Source organism: Poecilia reticulata, chromosome 14 (genome assembly GCF_904066995.2).
Source record: "Poecilia reticulata chromosome 14, P_reticulata-male-v2, whole genome shotgun sequence".
Lineage (NCBI taxonomy): Eukaryota > Metazoa > Chordata > Actinopteri > Cyprinodontiformes > Poeciliidae > Poecilia > Poecilia reticulata.
The window spans coordinates 22,539,983-22,560,859 of record NC_088843.1 but is presented as its reverse complement, the minus strand read 5'-3'; the positions used below and the strand labels follow the sequence as shown (position 1 = coordinate 22,560,859).

The window sequence follows — 20,877 nt, the reverse complement described above, 5'->3', positions numbered from 1 at the left end:
CCTCCGTGGGGGGGCGGCAGCCGCGCCATAAAGAGAAAACCTGATGAGGATGAACACAAACGATCCACCAGCCAACCGCTCAGAAATATTCACCACGATCAGACCAACTTCTGCAACTTTTACACCCTATACAGACGTTTTTACTCTCATACCAGACAAACGAACTCCAAAATGTTGCACTGCTTTTTGAAAGCATCCAACTTCTAACTCTAGATGCATTTACTGTAGGAAATGTGCTGTTATTTTTAAAGAATCACAATTTTCTTTCTAGCTTGAGGATTTAAAGTTAAGATGAACATAAAATTCAGCTAAATTTTGCATATATATATATATATATAAAACTCAAAAATATCACACAACTGTTGAAAACAGACAACTTGTAACTTTAGATGAATCTACTATTGGAAATTTTATTTCTATTTTTAGAATTTAAAGTAAAGACAAACATAAAACATAGCAAAAAGAAGATGGATATGTGTTTCTGTGGGATGGAAAAGGAGGTAAAATGTAGAAAAAGCACATAGATTCCAACTTAATTGTGAGAAAAACAGATCTAGAAACATATCACTAATACTAATAATACCACAACATTGAGTTGTGGAAACTCAATGCAAATCCTGCGTGAATAAACTTCTAAAAAACTGTTAAAAACTTGCATTAAAAAAAATGCATTCACCAATTAGTGCACACAAAACAAACATTGCAGACTAACAGGAGATTCAAGGATTTCTCAGACATGCATGAAAGAATCAGTTAACACTGAGTGTGCTTTTGATGAAGGAATAAAATTATAACATGATGGAAAGCTTAGAAAAAGTTGATTTTACATGACACTGGCCCTTTAAGGCTGTCAGGGAAAGTCAGGCCAGCATAACTGACCTACTTCCTGCTTTCTCAATGTTTTCTAATTTATTATTATTAAACCCTGTTATCTGGCTGTGATAGTGAAGATGATCTTCAGAGTCTTTGTGTCATTTTACCAAATCACAGATTTGGTAAAATCCGTGATTTGAAAAAACCTACCCTGAATCAATGCATAGCAACGACGAATGTCACGATAAGTCATGTGATTTCCAACCTACGAACACACGTCAACAGAAACTCACTGAAGGAACTGCAGGCTGTCAGAGCGACCTGGAGACGCCGGGCGTCCTTCATGTTTATGGATCCGAGATGACAAGGTCAGATGAGTGGAAGCAGGAAAAAGTTTTCATGCAGTCTGAACTGCATGAAAAAGCTAAAGCGCTGCTGAGCCCACTAAGCTGGCAGCACACCCGCCTGCCGTCCGTCAGCAGGAAGCGGACAGACGGACAACCAGGCTTCTGTTGTTTATGGCTGAGGAGGTCGGACGGCCTTTTGTGGAGCTTTACTGCCGTGGCTCAGGCCTGATTAAAAATGCCAGGATCAAACGGGAACCTTTAGGCCACAACAAGAGTGGTTTACATCACCAGCAGGAAGTTATGATTCCTCCTCTCAGCAGACGTTCAGATCAAACCCAGATATTTTTCTCTCTATGAAGAATTGGATCAAATCTGAAAACTATTCCATTGTGTGTTTATCAGAAAAAAAGATGCATTCAGTACAGAGCTTTGTAAAAGTATGTACACCCCCTGAACTCGTCACCAAAAACAGACTTCAGTGGATTTTATGCGATGAACCAGCACATCGCAGGTGGAACAGAGTGATCCATGTTCTTCTGGGGTTTGTTTTCACCAGCTCTGAACATCTACAGACCAAATCTTTGGTCCGTTCTTCAGAAAACAGCTCAAAGTCACTCAGATTGCCACAGATTATTGATTGGATTTGGCTCTGGACTTTGACGAGACGGTTTAGCAAAAAGGCAACTCAAAGTTGTTTACATTTAAAAAAAAAACATAAAACAAGAAGAAATATCTCTTCTTTTTCTGCAGGGTGTCTCCTTTATGGAATGGGTCATACCTCCCTGCAGTGGTGGGAACTCTTCCGCTAATGTGCTAACAGCAGAGCTAATTTTTAGCTCTGCCTCGGCAGCAGGGGCGATGTCACACAGTGTGCACGAGAGTGCAGTCAGTGCTACACAGCTCCGCAGTAAACTGGTTTACACTGTTATCTAAAGACAAAAACATATTGATTATAGAAGCTGTTGTTAGCACCTTATGCTAGCAGTTAGCATTCTATGTATTTTTAATCAGTGTAGCTTTAGTTTTACTCTGAGACTACCAACATTTCCAAACGCCCCACATGATCCGTGATGGTTGAATGCTTAAAGTAAGAAACCAGAACATTTTGCTTAGCCTTCCTGTTATCTGCAGAAGTTCCTCTCTCTGTTGCTTAGAAACGTCTTACAACTTTTCTGCTTCCTTTAACTTTACCTGAAGCTGCTTTCTGAGGCTGAAAACAGCTACATTTCAGTGTAGCAACTTCACACTGAAGAGTGTTAAGTTTGTGAAGTAGAAACTTAACTGTGGTGCATTTACTGACAGGAAAAAAGTAGGGTTTTTGCTTTCTGACCTACCGATCTTTGAGCTTGCCACTAAAGACTTTTTTTCTAAGTGTCCTTGGTTAGATTAGAACATCTTGTTTGGTCCCTCTCCCAATATAATATGTCCACAGTTTAAGCTTCTCTGGCTCTGAAGCGCCATCTTCTGTTTTCTGCTGGAACTTTTCCTTTTGCCCTTTGCAGGTTGACTTCTGGTGCGGCCCAGTTAACGTTTTGACCCCTAAAGGTTTATTCCATGCTTTGGTTTGCGGTTCGTGTAGAATCCGTTTAGGATGCAGCTCCAGAACAGCCGTCCACGGTTCAGAGAGCAGGAAGTGTAGAGGAAAAACGCCTTGAATGTAATTTTATTGTTTATGTCAAGCTGATTCCATCGAGGCTAAGCTGGTGCTGCTTGTTGTTTTTGTTGGTTTGTCAATAAAGGTTCCTTTGAGCAGCATAAAATTGACCGCCTCTCACTCAAACGCAGCCGAGGCGAGTCATGGATGTTGCTCTGATTGTTGCATCTTTTGTTGTGTCTGTTGGGAACCTCAGATTGCTCGCTCTGTTTGCTTGAAGCAGAAGCTTTTCCACACATTCTGCTCCATGCGTTTCCCTTTAGCAGGACGCTAAACGTTAGCAGTCAGTTCCGCTTGAATGGGCTTCCTCATTTTGCCTTTCATCTTTTAAAGGATGCAGATTCTCCATCGTCTTTGATTTCGACCTAAAACCAGTAGACGCTGTAAATGTACGCAAAGCTTTCGATATTCTGCTAAAAACAAAAACATTTTTTGCAATTGTTTTTGTGAAAACCCCCCCACAATTTTGCAATTATAGTGTTTCTATTAAACAGGAAACCAATTTAAAATTACATGTGAATACATTTGTTCAAGTTAAAAAACATGCAGCACCATTTTGCTCCTACCACTTCCTGCATTTTTCCAGGAAGTGGAAAATGCAGGAAGTCACACACCAATGACTCGTGTGATGTGGAAAAATGTTTCCATTGTAATTTTGTGAAAAAAATAAAATAAAGGACACCTCACTGCAGGGCAAAAACTTTTTTTTTTTTTCAAATTTATTTTCAGAATTCCAATTTGTTTCATTTTTTGGTAAATAGAATATTTGTCTCCAGAGTTCAGTTGCCTTGGTGTCTTGCTAAACACAATGGTTTAACTTTGCATGATGTGATTTTTTTCTTTGTATTGTACATAAAATACAATTTTTGGAGCTATCAAGCTTTGTGGGTCTGTTTTTCCCCTTCCTGTGTCTTTTTCTTCTGAGTCATACGATATTTTCTTGTTTTGCTCTCGTTGTTTCAGACAAACCAGAGGTGAAGATCGTGGTGGAATTTCCTCAGGGTTTGACAAGAGAAGGAGAAAACCTGGAGCTGACGTGTCAAGCCAAAGGCAAACCAAAGTAAGTCACTTTCAAACACTTTTTTCAACCAATCAGCTTTTTCCCAGGAGGTCCATGGCCCCTCCTGCCAATCACTTGGGGACGCCACTGCTCTGGGCTGCAGAGTTTCTGCCGGATCTCAGATGATATGAGATGAGAACGATTTTAACACATCAAAGTTCAAACTGAAAACCACCAGCCTGGAGCGAAAGCTTGGATTTGATTGGCTGAAGAAAAGGAGTCATTGGCACAACCTGCACATTCATCCATCAATGGTCCAACAACCATCCATTCATCCGTCTATTGGTCCAACATCCATCCATCCATCCGTCTATTGGTCCAACATTCATCCATCCATCCATTGGTCCAAAATCCATCCATCCATTGGTCCAACATACATACATACATACATACATACATACATACATACATACATACATACATACATACATACATACATACATACATACATACATACATACATACATACATACATACATACATAGGTCGAAAATACATCCATTTATTCACCCATCCATCCATTGTTCTGACATTCATCCGTCCGTCCATCCATCCACTTATCCATACATCTATCCATCCATCCATTGGTCCATCATTCAGCCATTGGTCCAACATCCATCCATTTATTCTTCCATCCATCCCTCCTACAGTCCATTAATCCATTCATACATCTGTTCATCCCTCTGTCCATCCGTTCACCCATCCATTGTGTAGGAACCTCCGGTAACATCATCTTAACCACGTTTTGACATAAAAACGATTCTGCTATGTTTCAGTGAAAATCCCCACTGAAAAAACTGAATGTAGTTTAATTTATTATAAAGTGTTAAGCACATTGATCTTAATATCGTGTTTAAATAACTGGCAGCAAAGTCATATCAGGCCACATGAATCTTTCAAGTTTAGCGTTATTTATTAAGCTTTATTTTCCTCTTTCTTGTTGAAGTCAGGGACGGTTTTCTTTTCATCTGAAAAAGCTCAAGGCAGCAGCCGTTTAAGTAAAAATGGCGCCATAAAATAAAGATTTTTCTGAGGAGCCCGGTAAGAAGTTTTCTGTGTTTTACCTTGAGTTATTTCTCTGACATACTTCTGCGTGCCAGTGCTGAATCATTCTCCGACTCGGGAAGGAAGTTATTTTTTTCCTCTCTTTATAGGAAGCAGTTAATTTTAAATAACTCAGCACGCAGCTGCTCAGTACGTACAGTATCTGTAGCAGCTCATAAAGGAGATAAAATATTTCCTCTGTTCCTCTGGGTCTACTGAGTGAGAATCTATCACATGCTGGCCTTAATACGCAGCTCTAAACTGTCTGCTTCACTCTGCTGCTCTACTGCATTTTCTGTATTATTTCTTAGCATTTTCTACCTAATTTTCCTGCTTCATTGTCGTCTATTGACAGCCTCTGAAGCCTTCAGAAGCTTCACTTTTTTGTTTTTAAACCCTGCATAGAATAATATTCTTAATATTCCGGACATGCAACCTCAACTTGTACATTTTCGGGTCGCAAAAAATAATTTAAATATGCAGAAATTACAGTTTTAATGTCCATTTGATGCTCCGAAAACAGCGCTGTGAAGCAAACGTTTCCCCACATTTTAATGAGATATTATGCATGTATTTATGGAAAAGTCTTCACATATTTATGTATATTTGTGTAAATTACATCCCAATTAAGAGTCATGGCTTTCATGTATTAAATATTGTTCGCTAAACTAGTGGTAACTTTTACTAAACTTGTTTTTAATTTGTTCAACTGTCAACACTTATACCATAAAATCCTGTTGCTGTTGAATTAATAATTGATAATCTATGTTCTTTTTTGATAACGTTACAATAAATCTCTTTGTTTTGATGGTTAATCACATAAAGCAAGTATCCATGAAGTGGTTTGTGGTTTAGTTCAGTTTCTTCTCTTTGATCATTACAAACGTACAGCATGTTCCCATGAAGCTGTGGAGTATTTCCATATTAATTTAGTTTTGTTTAGTTCCAATGACTAACACCTTAAGCAATTACAAATAAATATTGAGTGTATTTAGACTTCTTGTTCCTTTACTTAGACTAAATAATCTTTAAAGCCAAAAAATAGGAAACCATAAACCTGTTCTGTTTATCTGAGGTGTTTTACAGATTTGCACTCTGCCAAAATCTGACTCTCTTGCTTATTTTTAAATCATATGTTGTGTCGACAATTAGCAACCACAGCTAGTTAGCAGCCACAGCTAGTTAACAGCCATGCTACCGCTAAGCAGCACGGATCATACTTCTCAGAAAAAAGGAGTGAGTCCTCTTCCTCCAAGCTGGAGATCTTCACATTAAACCCTTTTTGAGTTTTGTGCCTCTGGTAAGACAGAGTTTGCATTTCACAATTTATTTGGCCTTTTAGAGGACTAACTCTTTTTCAGAAATGTCAAAAATCAACTTAAGTGTAAAAATCAGTTTATTTTTAATTTTGCTATTTCCATTAATGTTTAATGAAGCAGTACTTCAAAAGGCGATAAACACAGCTAGTGACTAAGCACAGATCCCTCCTTCTTAGCAAGCAAGTAGCGACAGTCTACAGATAACTACTGCAAGCTGTTGAAGTTACAGCAATCCCTCACATGGAGCAAGCACGTGGCGACAGCTGAAATGAACAACTTCCATTTAACAGGAAGAACCTGACGAAAAATCTGGTTTGATTTTAGATTTGCAAATTGGTAAATTACAGATATAATATTGTTGCTATGGCCGATAACCGATATTTGCCAATATTACAAAGATTGAATTACTGTTTCAAAATCGTTAGAAAAAAAGAAGAGCCCAGAAACAAACGGCAACAAGATAAAGATAAATAAATTACTGAACTGATTCAGATATTTTAAAAATGACTGATATTGATCGGTACCGATGTTAGTGCCGATATATTGTGCATCCCTTTAACAACAAATAATTATTACTGGCATTTACAAATTATTACATAAGTTCCTGGTCTTTCCATCTGTGACAGTATTTTCATTTTAAAGGATAAAGTTGCAACTTACAAATAGTCAATTACACAGTTAATGTACTGTCTGCAGCTTTAAAAGCATTCAGCATCCATATTGATCAAAAAACAAGTTATATTTTTAACTTCTTTAATGTGACAGCCGTAAGTTTAGCAACCGATTTTTTTGGACCTTTTCCTCAAAACTGAAAAAATAAAATCAGCCAATCACTTCTTTAAACACGGCGTTTTCAAAAGGAGTTTCCATCGAGGATGTGAATGTATAAACTGTTTTGACAAATGCAGTTAAATGTTGAGTTGTAGCAGAAACAGCTGAATCTTTTTTGTTTTTTTCCCCTTCATGTTGGAAACTTACTGAGGCTTTTATTGGTGATAATTGATTCCTGCAAATGTCTGTCGGTGTCGTGTGAAAGCTCCTGCCCGTCTCTCATTAGGCAGCCATTTCGTACGTATCAGTGGCGAACGCAGGTGTTGGTTTGCTCAGATGACAGGTCTGTGTGATAGGAGATGTAATGGAGTGCAAATACAGCCATTAGCGAACGGGGAAGAATAAAAGAGCGAGCGCCTCGGGCAGAAGTCCCGCTGGACGGTTGAGGCCTCCGTATAACTGGCAGCGTTTGCGTCGCTCCCGCTAATTTGTTGACAAGGCCGCTCGGATCCAAACAGAACAAAACAATCATTGGATGATGGTGGAGTTGTGAATATTGTATAAAAGTGACCTAATGAGAGGAGAAACTGCAGCAAACAGAAAAACACAGAGACGTTATGGCTTCTGTTGGTTTTAAATGTCACTTCAAGACAATTTATAAAATAAGAACAAGTTAATTTAATCTTACATTAACTCCAATTGATCCCAGTTATGAAGTCGTGCTGTTATTAAGTACTTTCTACAGATTACATTTAACATATAATTGTGCAATTTGACATTTTGAAAATAAATTTGCTTAATGGAAACAAGCCAAATTCCAAAAAGCAGTTATTTGATTAAAAAGTGTTGGCACCAGGATGTGCTGACTAATTGGTTTATTTCACAAAACTGCAATAGAGTCACTTTTTTCGCATCACATGATCAACAACAGGATGTTACCACTGGCGAAAACCACGAGGAAGAAGACATCAGGAAGTAGTTGGATGCATGTTTTTTAATGACTTGAACAAAGTTAACATAAGATTTTAATTGCATTTCTTATTTAATAGAAACATCGCAATTGTGAAATTGTGTTTTCTGTTACATTAGCAGAGTATTGGCGAAGTTTTGCACACATTTGTAAAAGAAACACAGCAAGTTAGTGGTAGCTGCAGCTCCTTTAGTGGCTTCAAGTAGAACTGACCTACCTGCATCATTTACGGAGCACGCCTCTGATGTGGCAGCACTATGCTGTGGGGATCCTGTTCTGTGTTCATTTATCAACAAAATAAGCAACAATTTCAGTTCAGAACCTCCTTTGTGCTGCTAAATTATTGAATAAGTAGATATATTTATTCAATAATTAAGAAGCAAATGGAGCTGATGCAGATAGAGATTTTTTTCTGTTTTTCTTTATATGAAATTTTCAATAACAAATTTGTTTGTTATTGAAAACAATAAGTGTTTTTTTTTATTTTGTTAGCCATATTGTTTTTTTGTGTGTCATAGTAAGTAGAGCCAGAAATCCCCAGTGACTTTTTGCTCAAAAGCTGACCCAATAATTAAATTGGGCTAAATCCAGTGAAGGGTTTTCCAGGACAACTCTGGGAATAAAATAAAACTGATATCCTGACCAACAAGTTGGGAAACTGTACAACTGAGACTCTTTTTGGACCTTTGCAATTAAAATGTGTGTTAATTTGTTGCGGAGCAGGAAAAGAATTCACCAAAATGTTATTTAGCATTTTTAGATTGAGATAAAAGTTTGGACATCACTGCATTAAAATATTTGAAAGTAAAGCTTCAAATGTTTAAATCTTTATTCAGTGGAAAAAAAAAGTCATTCATATTTTCATTAATTTATGCATTTTTTAATAAAAACTCCTCAAAATGATTTTTAATCAGTTAAAATCCAGGTGAGCAGGACGCGGCGAAGTGAAACTCAGCTGAAACCTCCAGCTTTATTCCAGACATCCTAATCTGGAGCTGCCAGGAACGGTTCTTACTCTATGATCTGCTAAAGCAGGACACAACTTGAACACACAGGCACAAAACACACGGATCAAAACACCATGTACCCCAACACACACTCACACACACACCCCCGCACACGCACGCACACACACACACACACACACGCGCACCCCCACACACACACACACACACACACACACACACACACACACACACACACAGACCAACCCCACCGACCCCCACGGTTTTCAAACTTGGCATCAAGACAAGCGCTCCCTGTATTCATTTTCTAAAGATGAAAACACAATCAATACAGTGAGCCGGGAATTGGAAGTCATTTTCATTAGAGCTGCTGAGAGTTGTGTAGTCATTACAGCAGATAGCGGCGCCGCGCCCGGCTGCAGGCGGCCATTTGTATTCCAGACGCCTGCCCTTCCTCTCTCCTTGCATCCCCATCTTACCTCTTTGGTCTATCTCTGTCTATCAGCCTCCACTGAATTCATTTCAGCTCCTCTCACAACATCCAGTCCACCTATAGAATATCCGCTCCATCAGAACTTATATTTTTGTTGACTTTTCTTCTGTCGGCCATTAAACACACTTGGGCTTTGCTTGTTTTGCTTCAGATTCTTTTTGGGTTGAATTTTTTCTGCTTCATCTCTTTTTTTTTTCTCCACCTCTTCGATTTGTGTGCTTGATCCCCACCAAATTTGCTTTCAAAGGGAGGGAAGCAACTTAAAACGGCGCAACAAAATGCAACAAGAGAGGCCATCATCGCGCGCTCAGGGGAAATAACGGGAGCTGGCAGAGGCCTCTGGAAGCCGCTGCAGCCAAATGGAGATGTTTTTTTGTCTCCTTTCCCCCCTCCCCAACCCGCTGCTACTCAGGGCACTTGGAGTTTATTGTCATAAAATTGAAATAAACCACCCTGCTATTCAAGAAGAAACCAGAACAAAGGCTGATGCTTAATAGTTCCCCACCTACACAGGTAAAAATATCAATGCAAGACAAAGCTGCTGCAATTAGTAGCATTCATTTAACACAAGAAAATTAGATTTAAATTCATTAGTCTCCATAATAACCAAACTCTTTTTAGAATTGATCAAAACTGTATCTGGAATAGACCTGTTTTAGAAAAATGTAGCAGGAGAATGGAAAAATAAACTATTTACTAGAGATGTGCCGATCAGGTTTTTTCCTGCCGATACCGATCACCCATGAGGGCCGATCACCGATACCAATCACCGATACCGATCACATAATTATTATTATAATTTTTTTTATCATAAACACTACCGGTTACATTATGTGGAAAAAGGAACCATGAATTCACCTTAATTTAGACAAAAACTTGTTTTTAATAACTTTTTCCAAGAAGAAAACTAAACAAAACAGGCCTTCTGCAAATTGTACTGCTGTCGGTAATACAATCTTTAACAGACTGATAACATATGAAGGCTCTGAAGAGGCTAAATAATACAAAGAGCCAAAATAAAACCTCTCAACATTGCCAAAAAAATTCAAGTATAAAACTTAACATTCAAAGGCAAATACAGGTTCCATTACAATAAACAATCCAGAGTTACTGAATGAAAACGTCCTGATAGCATGGCGGCTAGCTGATTACTGCTAGTTCTGAGTGGCTGTTTCTGACTGAGTGGAGTAATTATGCAGAGCAGGGAGGAGATTGATTATTTTTTTTAGAGATTATCTGTCTCATGTTAGGACAGTGAAAGTTTTAATAAGTATGTGAAATGTATTTTTTTAGGTTAGATGCTGCAGCTTTAAGCAGAGGTTCAGTGTGAGAGTCACTACCAGGTGGAGCAGAAGCGGCGCTCCGTCTGTAGCTACCTGTAGCAGCTACAGGTAGCTGCTACGCGCTACCTGTAGCGCGTAGCAGCGGTTCAACAGCGAGATCAGAACCAGCGTCTTACATCGCAGCTCAAAGACTTAAATAATTTTGCGGGTTATTTGTTTAGCTTTCTGACCGTCATGCTAATAATCCGGGTGAGTGTTTGTAGCTGTGCGCTGCTTTACCTGCTATCTGATCCTCCATATGTCATTTTTACTGCAGCGAGCCTCGATGTAGCCAAACTCCGTCAAGTATGGCAATGTTTTTATGTCGTATTAGATTCATTGTGTTGATGCATTTTGACCTGCTTCAATTTTCCGCCGCAATACACAAACTTCCCCATTCACTCAGTGCGTTGTATTTCCACATCGCTTAGGATTTGTTGCTGCGCGTTTGCGCAGTGTGAAAGACCAGCTGCACAGGCAGGCTGAGAAATGAGATGCAGGTGATCGGTATCGGCAACAAGAGCCAATGATCGCGGATCACCGATCATGCACTTTTTCACGAAAATCGGCCGATTATGATCGGTGACCGATCAATCGGCACACCTCTACTATTTACCCATCAACAGGGTTCTATAAATGGCTCTATTGTATTTTACTTCCGTCATGAGAAACATATCTTGTTATAAGTTAATTAATTTGCCAACTAGAAATTTTTCATTTATCTTTCTCAAAAGTTACTAAGTTAGTTTTGTCTTATTTTAGGTGCTCTAAGATGTTTGCATTAGAAACTAAACCAAAAATACTTGGTAAGATTTTGTGTTTTTGCAGTGTATGTTACACACTTGCAGCAGTACACTGTTGACCTGTTGGTATGGATTTCTCAAACATGCATGAAAGAACCAAAGCAACTCTCCAGTTATGTTTTTGATGAGTGAATAACATTATAACATGACATAAAGCTCATAAAGTCGATTTTACATTTTACTGCTCCTGTAAAAGCATGTCTGCCAAGTCTGTGTGCGCGCAGCTCTGGAGTCAGGGAGGTGACTGTGTGTGGCAACCCTGTGGAAGGAAGTAACAACAAGATTTATTTGGTGTTTCAACAACTAAAACAGGCAGTTTTAAAGGGGACATATTATGCTAAATTCACATTTTGGACATTTTTGTTCTTCTATTTACATTTCTACAGCTTCAATAAACTGTCTAGGCGCTTAAAAAAAACACAGCCAGTTTTTGGCAACAAGTTTGTTTTTTGGCGTCTGGAAAATGAGAACTTTCAAAAATCTCCAGAATTGAAGTCACCTAGTGTTACCTAGCAACTCAAATGGAACTCCGCCCGTTACCTAGCAACCCTAGTTGAGTTCAAACTTGTTCCAGCTGGTTTTATGACTTTATGTGTAGTGCAGTGGTTGCTGGAAAAACAAGTGATTTGTTGTTGACTTATCACCCAGAATCCACTTGTTGCATTCTTTTTGGTTGTGCAGGAGGTTCCACTTCTACTTTTCAAAGATGTACGGTTGTATAGTTGTGCATCTGTTTGCACTCATTTTCATGTCTGAGTGTAAACGTGGAGTTGGGCGGCGTGGCCAGCAGCAGCTTATTGGGATTTAAAGTGACAAGACGCCCTAAAACGGCTTAAAATAGGAACAACTGGGCAAACTAAAATCTCATTTTCTAAGAATGATTTTGTTCAAAAAACTGTAATGAACATGCTTTGTATAGGCCATAGACTGGTTCGGCACTGTTCAAAGGACACACATAGGTCAGCTTTAACCTGAGTGAAGTTGGACCCCCCACCTTCTTCAAATCTATCAAAACTGGTGCCAATTCGGCTGTTTCAGAGGAAGTTTGTAGTCTTTGCAGGCGGTTTTTGTCCCTGGCTTCTTCAAATGTTGGCTCCTTTGTGACGTTCCATGATTTATTCAACAACGTTCTTCGGTTCAGCTGATGGTGGGCGTCCCGGCCGATGGTTGAGGACCTCCAGCGTCTCTTTGTCCTCACTGTTTCCTGACGTTCTGGTTCCAGGCCACAGCGGGTCAACTGGCTGAAGGTGGATGACGACGTCCCGTCCCACGCAGTCATCACCGGCGGCGATCTCTACATCGAGAATCTGAACAAGTCGTACAACGGGACGTACCGGTGTGTGGCGTCCAACCCGCTGGGCGAGTCCTTCGACGACTACGTCCTCTACGTCTACGGTAAGCTGAAACACCAAACTTATGACGTTTCTATGATTCACGCAGGTTTTTTCAAGTTGTGAACACTTTGCTCAATTTAAGCCAGTTTTAGGAGACTGAACATGAACAGCAGCATAATTAAATGTAAAACACTGAGTGATTTATGAGGCCGCTAAGCTGTTAACACAGGTGCTCATTTGTCGCACTTCTAGCATACTAAACACTCTGCCGGCATAATTCAAGAAATGCGACTTGACTTTAAAACAAGGGATCTGTGGATATGCTAACAGCTCACTGCTGAAGCCTGGCTGCTTTATTAACCACACTGTTGATCCGCTCTGCACCGTCATTTAGAGCAACACGGATAATGCAGGAATCCTCTTCCTGTTTCAAACAGTTTCACATCAAATGTTCCTCTTAAACACACTCACTTATCATAATGAAATTAAAACATCACCTTTATGCCAGGTTAAGTCAAAAGTACCACAGGCCTAGAAAAATTTATATATATATATATATATATATATATATATATATATATATATATATATATATATATATATATAGATATATAGATATATATATATATAAACTGATTTTAGTTTTATATATATATATATAAAAAAACTAAAATTAGCCAAATAGTCATCTGATTTTTTATTTTTTTGGTTTTTGTATGAAAAGGATGTTATTTGTTATAGATCCAAAACATGAAAAATATTTTTCTGTATTAAAACAAAGGGATCTAGTTTTCAAAATCTTTTTGGCTCATTTGAACAAGTTTCTTCCCCGTTACAAGAACAGGATTTGGTGTGTTCTATATTTAGCCAAGTTTGAAAATTTAAATAAAACCCATAAAAGTCTCAGGATAGACCTGGTTGTACTTATTATACAAGCTTAGTTATAAAAAGACAAATACTTTGTGTCGTACTTAATATTTTGCATTGCAAGAAAAGTATTTTTGTAAAAATTTTACCCTGATTAAAAATTTACGGTTTAATAAATAAATTTGTATCATTTTTGAACTGCTGTTTACGGGCCACAAAAAATCTTTCCAAGTCTCCTTTCTTGTGGATGTTGTGCCACAAGGCGACGGTCACAATTTGACGCAACACAAGAAAATTGAGACGTTCCAAACTTTTGTTGCTTTCTGCTGTCGTCCGTCGCTCTCCGTGTGTCGAGTCCAGAACGCGGTAACCCTGCTCAGGAGAGGCTTTCAGGTCAAAACAATAGATTAATCTTCGTTACGGGATTTTAACACGTTGAAATTATTACATTAACTGCACGCATTAACCTATTCATGTTGACAGAAAGAATGACTCAAAACACAAAGTGAAATAGAACCTAAAAGTTTCCAAAGCTGAACATTTTAATTTATTTATGAATACATTTCCAATCTGAAACCCTCTAGTTATTGTGGGATTTAGTTGTCATCTTAAAGACATAAAAGATTCTGCTTACATTTTTTCTGTAGTATTTGAATGAATTACAGTCATATCTCTTAATTGTTCACTCAAGAAATTCCTCTTTTTTGAAAGTTCTAAAGGTGCAGTATGATTTAAAATCCTTTTTTTTTTTTTTTAGCTTTCCAACATATAATGATGTTATTCCGGAATCAAAAACATACTGGTAAAAAAAGGGAGATTGACCCTTTAATCTCCATGGCAACCGTTCAGCTGTACAAAATACCTGGGTGAACCTAGCTCTGCCTTTGATGCGTAGCTCCTCCCCCTATCAGCTCCTTCAGACTAGCCAGCAGCAATTAGCCAACAGCTGGTGGAACTACTGAGCTCATTATAGGAGCTGCTGCTCAGAGCAATGCTGGTGAAAACGTTGCTAAAGGGTTAATAGAGGAGCCATGTGGGGATGACTTCCTGGAGATGGAGCTTCAGAAAGAACAGGAGCTTTTAAAGAAACAAAGGCCCAATTTCCATCCATCCGTCCATCCATTTTCTAACACCCTTGTCCCTTGGTGGGGCCGGGAGGGTTGCTGGTGCCTATCTCCAGCTAACGTTCCGGGCGAGAGGCGGGGTCATTCTGGACAGGTCGCCAGTCTGTCGCAGGGCAACACAGAGACACACAGGACAAACAACCATGCACACACACACACACACTCACACCTACGGGCAATTTGGAGAAACCAATTCACCTGACAGTCATGTTTTTGGACTTTGGGAGGAAACTGGAGTACCCGGAGAGAACCCACGCATGCACAGGTAGAACATGCAAACTCCATGCAGAAAGACCGGGGCCGGGAATCGAACCCAGAACCTTCTTGCTGCAAGGCCACAGCTCTACCAACTGCGCCACTGTGCAGACCAGGCCCAATTTCAAGGTGTTAAATTAGGAAATAAAATTTCTTTTAAGTTATATTTGATATATATAGCATTTCTATAATAACTAAAGGTAGCATAGTTACTTGATTGTGCTATAAAGTCATTGTTCCCATTCTTTTTCTTGTTCTTGAGCAGTGCTCTCCAGTTAGCCTGCACAGCTCTATAAACCGCTTTGAGATAAATATCCCACAACCCCCTTCCACCGCCGCCTGAAGCAAAGAGATCGGCCGATACCGTGAGCAAATAACAGCTGATAGTAAAATGTTGTTTCCTCTAACGCTGAGCCTGACTTCATACGGTTCAGTCTCTTATGAGATTTCATGTTTAAAAACATCGGCTCAGAGGCCACATTGTTCCTTTTCATTACATCTCGGTGTAAGTCAGTTTAGATTTATTTATAAGCTGTGATGTTTCATCCAGGTGAGGAAACACGACTTTATTCCTCATGAATCCCACGTTTGTGTCGACTTCCTGCCTTCCTCCTCCTCACCGCGTTATCTCAACATGCCTCTCTGCTGTTGATACAAATAACATTTACTCCCCGAGCCGAGCACTACGCTCTAATGTGCTCATTTTCCCCTGACCAAAATTACTTCCCAATCACTTTTTGGTGGAGCCCAAGCCTGCGGAGAAATTATACGGCTGCTATTGTCGGAGGGGAATTAGCGGAGTGGAAAGGTTTGGGTGGAGAAGTGATGGACGCCGGCTGGGTGAGCGTTACTTACAACGGGCTAATTACGTCTGCAGAGGCGCCGCCACAAATCAAAGCGCTCTAAGCTAGCGTTAGGTCTCTGCAGCAGCAGGTAAACCATATTTAGGTGAAAACTAAACATTCAGTTTGACTCTGCTTTAATTTAATGGTTCACAGAGTCGCTAAGACGCTGCAGCTGCGGAGATGCATGCATGCACTGCGCTTGAACTCGTGTGATTTATTCATGCCGGGGTCGAGCCGAGGTCGTCCGTAACCGTCCTGCCACAACAAATCCACTCCGACGGCTTCTCTCTGCAGATGTTTTAAAATATTACTGCACAAGAGTTCACGTTATGCTTCAGTTGAGGACCTTTTAGTAATAACCTGGATTTTTAACTACATGTAGGTTTTTCCAAGCAGTTTTAATTGGAAATCTCAGAATAATTGAATGAATATCAGTTTTCATGAAACACGTAAATATTTTACTCATTTTGCTTCAGAATCTTATCAGAACTGGATCAGGTGAAGGATGATTGTGGGTTAAAATGTTCTTATAGCAGATCCAAATTTTGGATGAAAGGAAAAAATTAAATGTGCAGAAAAAATAATCTTTGCACAATCTGACTCGGAGCACAATCACAGCAGATTTGTCCGTTTTCAAAAGTCTCTGAGAATGAGGAAATGTTTCTCCTCTCTGTTTACAGAAAAGCTGAATCTAAATTATTTTTGAAGTCTGTCAGCTGCTTCAATCCTGAAACTGTTTCACAAACATAAAAAGAAATCCTGTCAGGCGTCGGGGAAACATTTTTTTAGTTAAAAACTTGTTGAGCTTCGGGTTTTTAATCATGTAAAATATCAGTTATACGTCAAAATGCATCCGTTTATGTTGGTGTGAATCTGTTTGTAGCCAATTACAGCGAACGTAGCGGCATTAAGCAGCAGAAAGCAATCTTCCTCCTTAGTTTGCATGGAGATTGAATTTTGAAATCTGCTGCCGTCTCTCTGAGAAACACAAACCGACGGTGCAGAAAGAGAGAGAGAGGAGCCACCATTAAAACCAGTTCAGACTCGCTTCCTCATAGAATCCCTTCGTGTTTCTCTCTGCAGTAATTTAGGATCAAGTCAGACCCAACATTCGCTTCTGAAAGAGGAACAAAGATGCTGTTTTAAACTATAATTTTAGTAAATGGGTAATCTATTGATTATTCTGATGATTAATCAAGTAATCTAATCAAAAATATGATAAAAGGATGTTAGCAAATATCTTTATCAGCCCAAATTCTCATATCTGTGCGTCCCTAACATTTACAGTAGTTAACTTTTTAAGTCAACCTGGACAAAAAATCTGAAATTATAAGATAAAAAAAAAATAAACACACAGAAATAATCATCCATCTGGAACACAAGAGCTAGTAAGGCATAATTTCCTGGAGCTTTGAGGAAGATCATTTCAATAATCCAGGTCCATCGCTGCTGTTTCTCAGATGTTGCCTGTGCTTCAGATTTATGGGCGTACCAGAAACAAGCAAATACAACGGTTCTGTTTGGGACTTTTGGATGTAGAAAAGAAAACAAACAAGATCAGTTGTGTAAAAATCTGTGCGATTAAGAAATTGAAATGAACACAACTAAATAATTGCGAAGTCGGGATTGGTACGCCGACCATTGTTAAACGCAGCCTTGTGAAGGTAGAAAAAAACAGTGGATAAGATCAGTTTCACAGGCGAGTATTGACCGATCATTGATCACGAAACGATCAGTGAGGTCATACCTTAAAACGACCCTGGAGGGGACAAACTGTATCACCGCGCACAAAGCCAAATAGTTGAGTCCACCCGACTAAAACAACCCAAACATTTCATATTTTGTGCCTCAAAACTTGATGTATGTTTTCAATTATTGCCCAGCACTTGAGCACAGCCTCCACATTGATCTCCAGTGAGCGCCCAGCAGCAGCTGCCTCCCTGCTCTCCCACCACGAGAGCCAAAGCCCAGCGTTCGGGGCCGGCAGCTCGCTCTAATGCGTCTGATTCCAGACCGCTGTGACCCGCGGTGATGGAGAGCACCCCCAGTCCGCCTGACACTAACAACGTTAACAGGGACGGCGGCCCGGTCTGCAGCTCTCACTGCATCTTCGCTTCACACAATCATCACAGTTTTCCTTTCAAACCAGGGAGAGAACCATCCTGAGGGGCCTGGGGAAGTTAACGGCCTCCCCGCTCCTTCAGCTCCACAGTTTATTGCCCGACATCACAGTGTTTTCAGCGGCTGTTTTCCTCTCAGTCACCTCCCCACTTACCGCGTCTCCATTTTAACTAGTGGGCAGTTTGCTGCCAGTCGCTCCTGTTTGTCTTAGATGGCTTAAATAACAGCAGATGGAGCTGAAATTCAAACGTAGTGAGGCAGAAAGAAGATTGTCCAGGTGATTTTGGGTCTTCTGTCGTTTTCCTTTAAAGTTCTTGACTAGAAGGAAATCTGGTGCATTTATGTTCGTTTTCCAAGAGTCGGATGTCGCTACGGTTTTTGTGCAAGAAAAAAAAATTCCATAAAGAATCGATTTTAGTCTGCTTACTTTTTTGTAAAACTATATTTAGGGGCATGCCATAGCAATGCATAAGGAGAGCAGTACTGACTTGCGAAGCAAGTCAGTACTGCCTCCATGCATTGCATGGCAGGCACCTATTGTTCTACACCCAATAGAATGTCTCTTTATTATTAGGGGCATGCCATAGCAATGCATAAGGAGAGCAGTACTGACTTGCGAAGCAAGTCAGTACTGCCTCCATGCATTGCATGGCAGGCACCTATTGTTCTACACCCAATAGAACGCCTCTTTATTATTTATTATTCTTCCATCACCGTTAATGCGGCTCGTACCGCTGCGTGCCCACCCACAAAAGTGGTATCAAATCGTGCGGCTCGAGGCCGGCATTATTGCTATTATTTTTATTGGGGATCGGAGTTAAAATGATTACATAAATTAATAAAAACGAAAAAATTTGAGATTTTGTGTCTCACAGAATCAGTAATCTTTCTCTATGAAACACACACACAGGACTGTTTATGGCTGACTCAAAAACCCTTTTTAAATCCCCCTCACAGGCATAAATATCGCCCTATTGGTCTGAAAGTTGGTCATAACATAGATACACATGCATGCTCATGTACAATGTTTACAAAAATTTGCTAGGGCTTATGCTTTTTGTCAGGGTCCTTCAGACTGACGCCTGGTGTCTCCCAAGTATAGAAACTGTGTCTGAAGAGGATTTTCCCGCTCTTTGGCTCTCACAGCTGCAGGGGATTAATTACCATAGCAACAGAAGAACACAGTGTCTGGAACTGCAGCTCCCCAGGACTGCACTGTAGGGTTTACTGGTATTTACAACTGCTTGTGTTTTCAGCATTATACTACTGATTCAAGACTATAACCATTACACATATGTCCCCCCATGTTAAAATCTGACATAAATAAGAATAAATAGTTGATTAAAAGTCTATGGACAGAAAATAACGTCGCTGCTCCTTTAAGGAACCAGCGGCACAGACGCAGCGCCTGCGATGCTACAGATCACAAACCTGACAGAGAGAGCAGAAGAGGATTCGTAGGAAAAGAGCGGTGATGCTCAGCAAGGCAGGTCATTAGCATTTGTACAAAAGTTAGCATTTCACTGTCTATGACTAGTGCACTAGCACTTTTACCTAAAGTTAGCTTTTACCTAATTTTCTCATTAATTAGACATGTTTAGTATACTGAATAGAGTAGTAAAATTAAAACAACATGGTCGTGTTGCTCCACATGCTACTGCCAGCATTTAAGCTAACATTAGCATATTGGCTAATTTTAGCTTATGCATCAATTCTAACATAATGAATGGTACAACTACAGTTTATTAAACATGCTTCTGCCTCTCCACAGGTTATTGACTACGTTGCAGCTTTCTTTAGCATTAATGCTAATTTTTAACATCATAGCGCTGCGTCAAAGCCGACGGGCACACTTTGGCATGCCCCTTTAAAATTTCTGCAGGAATTTTCTAGTTATAAATATAATTTATTATTCTTCCGTTACCGTTAATGCGGCTCGTACCGCTGCATGCTGACCCACAAAAGTGGTATCAAAACGTGCGGCTCAATCCCGGCAAGTGAGCTATTACTTTTATTGGGGATTGGAGTTAAAATGATTACATAAATTAATAAAAACGAAAAAATTTGAGATTTTGTGTCTCACAGAATCAGTAATCTTTCTCTATGAAACACACACACAGGACTGTTTATGGCTGACTCAAAAACCCTTTTTAAATCCCCCTCACAGGCATAAATATCGCCCTATTGGTCTGAAAGTTGGTCATAACATAGATACACATGCATGCTCATGTACAATGTTTACAAAAATTTGCTAGGGCTTATGCTTTTTGTCAGGGTCCTTCAGACTGACGCCTGGTGTCTCCCAAGTATAGAAACTGTGTCTGAAGAGGATTTTCCCGCTCTTTGGCTCTCACAGCTGCAGGGGATTAATTACCATAGCAACAGAAGAACAGAGTGTCTGGAACTGCAGCTCCCCAGGACTGCACTGTAGGGTTTACTGGTATTTACAACTGCTTGTGTTTTCAGCATTATACTACTGATTCAAGACTATAACCATTACACATATGTCCCCCCATGTTAAAATCTGACATAAATAAGAATAAATAGCTGATTAAAAGTCTATGGACAGAAAATAACGTCGCTGCTCCTTTAAGGAACCAGCGGCACAGACGCAGCGCCTGCGATGCTACAGATCACAAACCTGACAGAGAGCAGAAGAGGATTCGTAGGAAAAGAGCGGTGATGCTCAGCAAGGCAGGTCATTAGCATTTGTACAAAAGTTAGCATTTCACTGTCTATGACTAGTGCACTAGCACTTTTACCTAAAGTT

General features: G+C 39.7%; 1 protein-coding gene across 6 annotated transcripts in view; it reads left to right on the top strand.

Moving 5' to 3' along the window:
- Positions 1 to 20,877, top strand: part of cadm1a (cell adhesion molecule 1a) — a 388,215-nt gene that overhangs the window by 314,238 nt on the left and 53,100 nt on the right. For all 6 annotated transcript variants that reach the window (XM_008428590.3, XM_008428589.3, XM_008428591.3 and 3 more), the window contains 2 exons: positions 3,778 to 3,874; positions 12,784 to 12,956. In XM_008428590.3, coding sequence (XP_008426812.1) covers positions 3,778 to 3,874; positions 12,784 to 12,956 — 270 coding nt within the window. The remainder of the gene's footprint in view (positions 1 to 3,777; positions 3,875 to 12,783; positions 12,957 to 20,877) is intronic.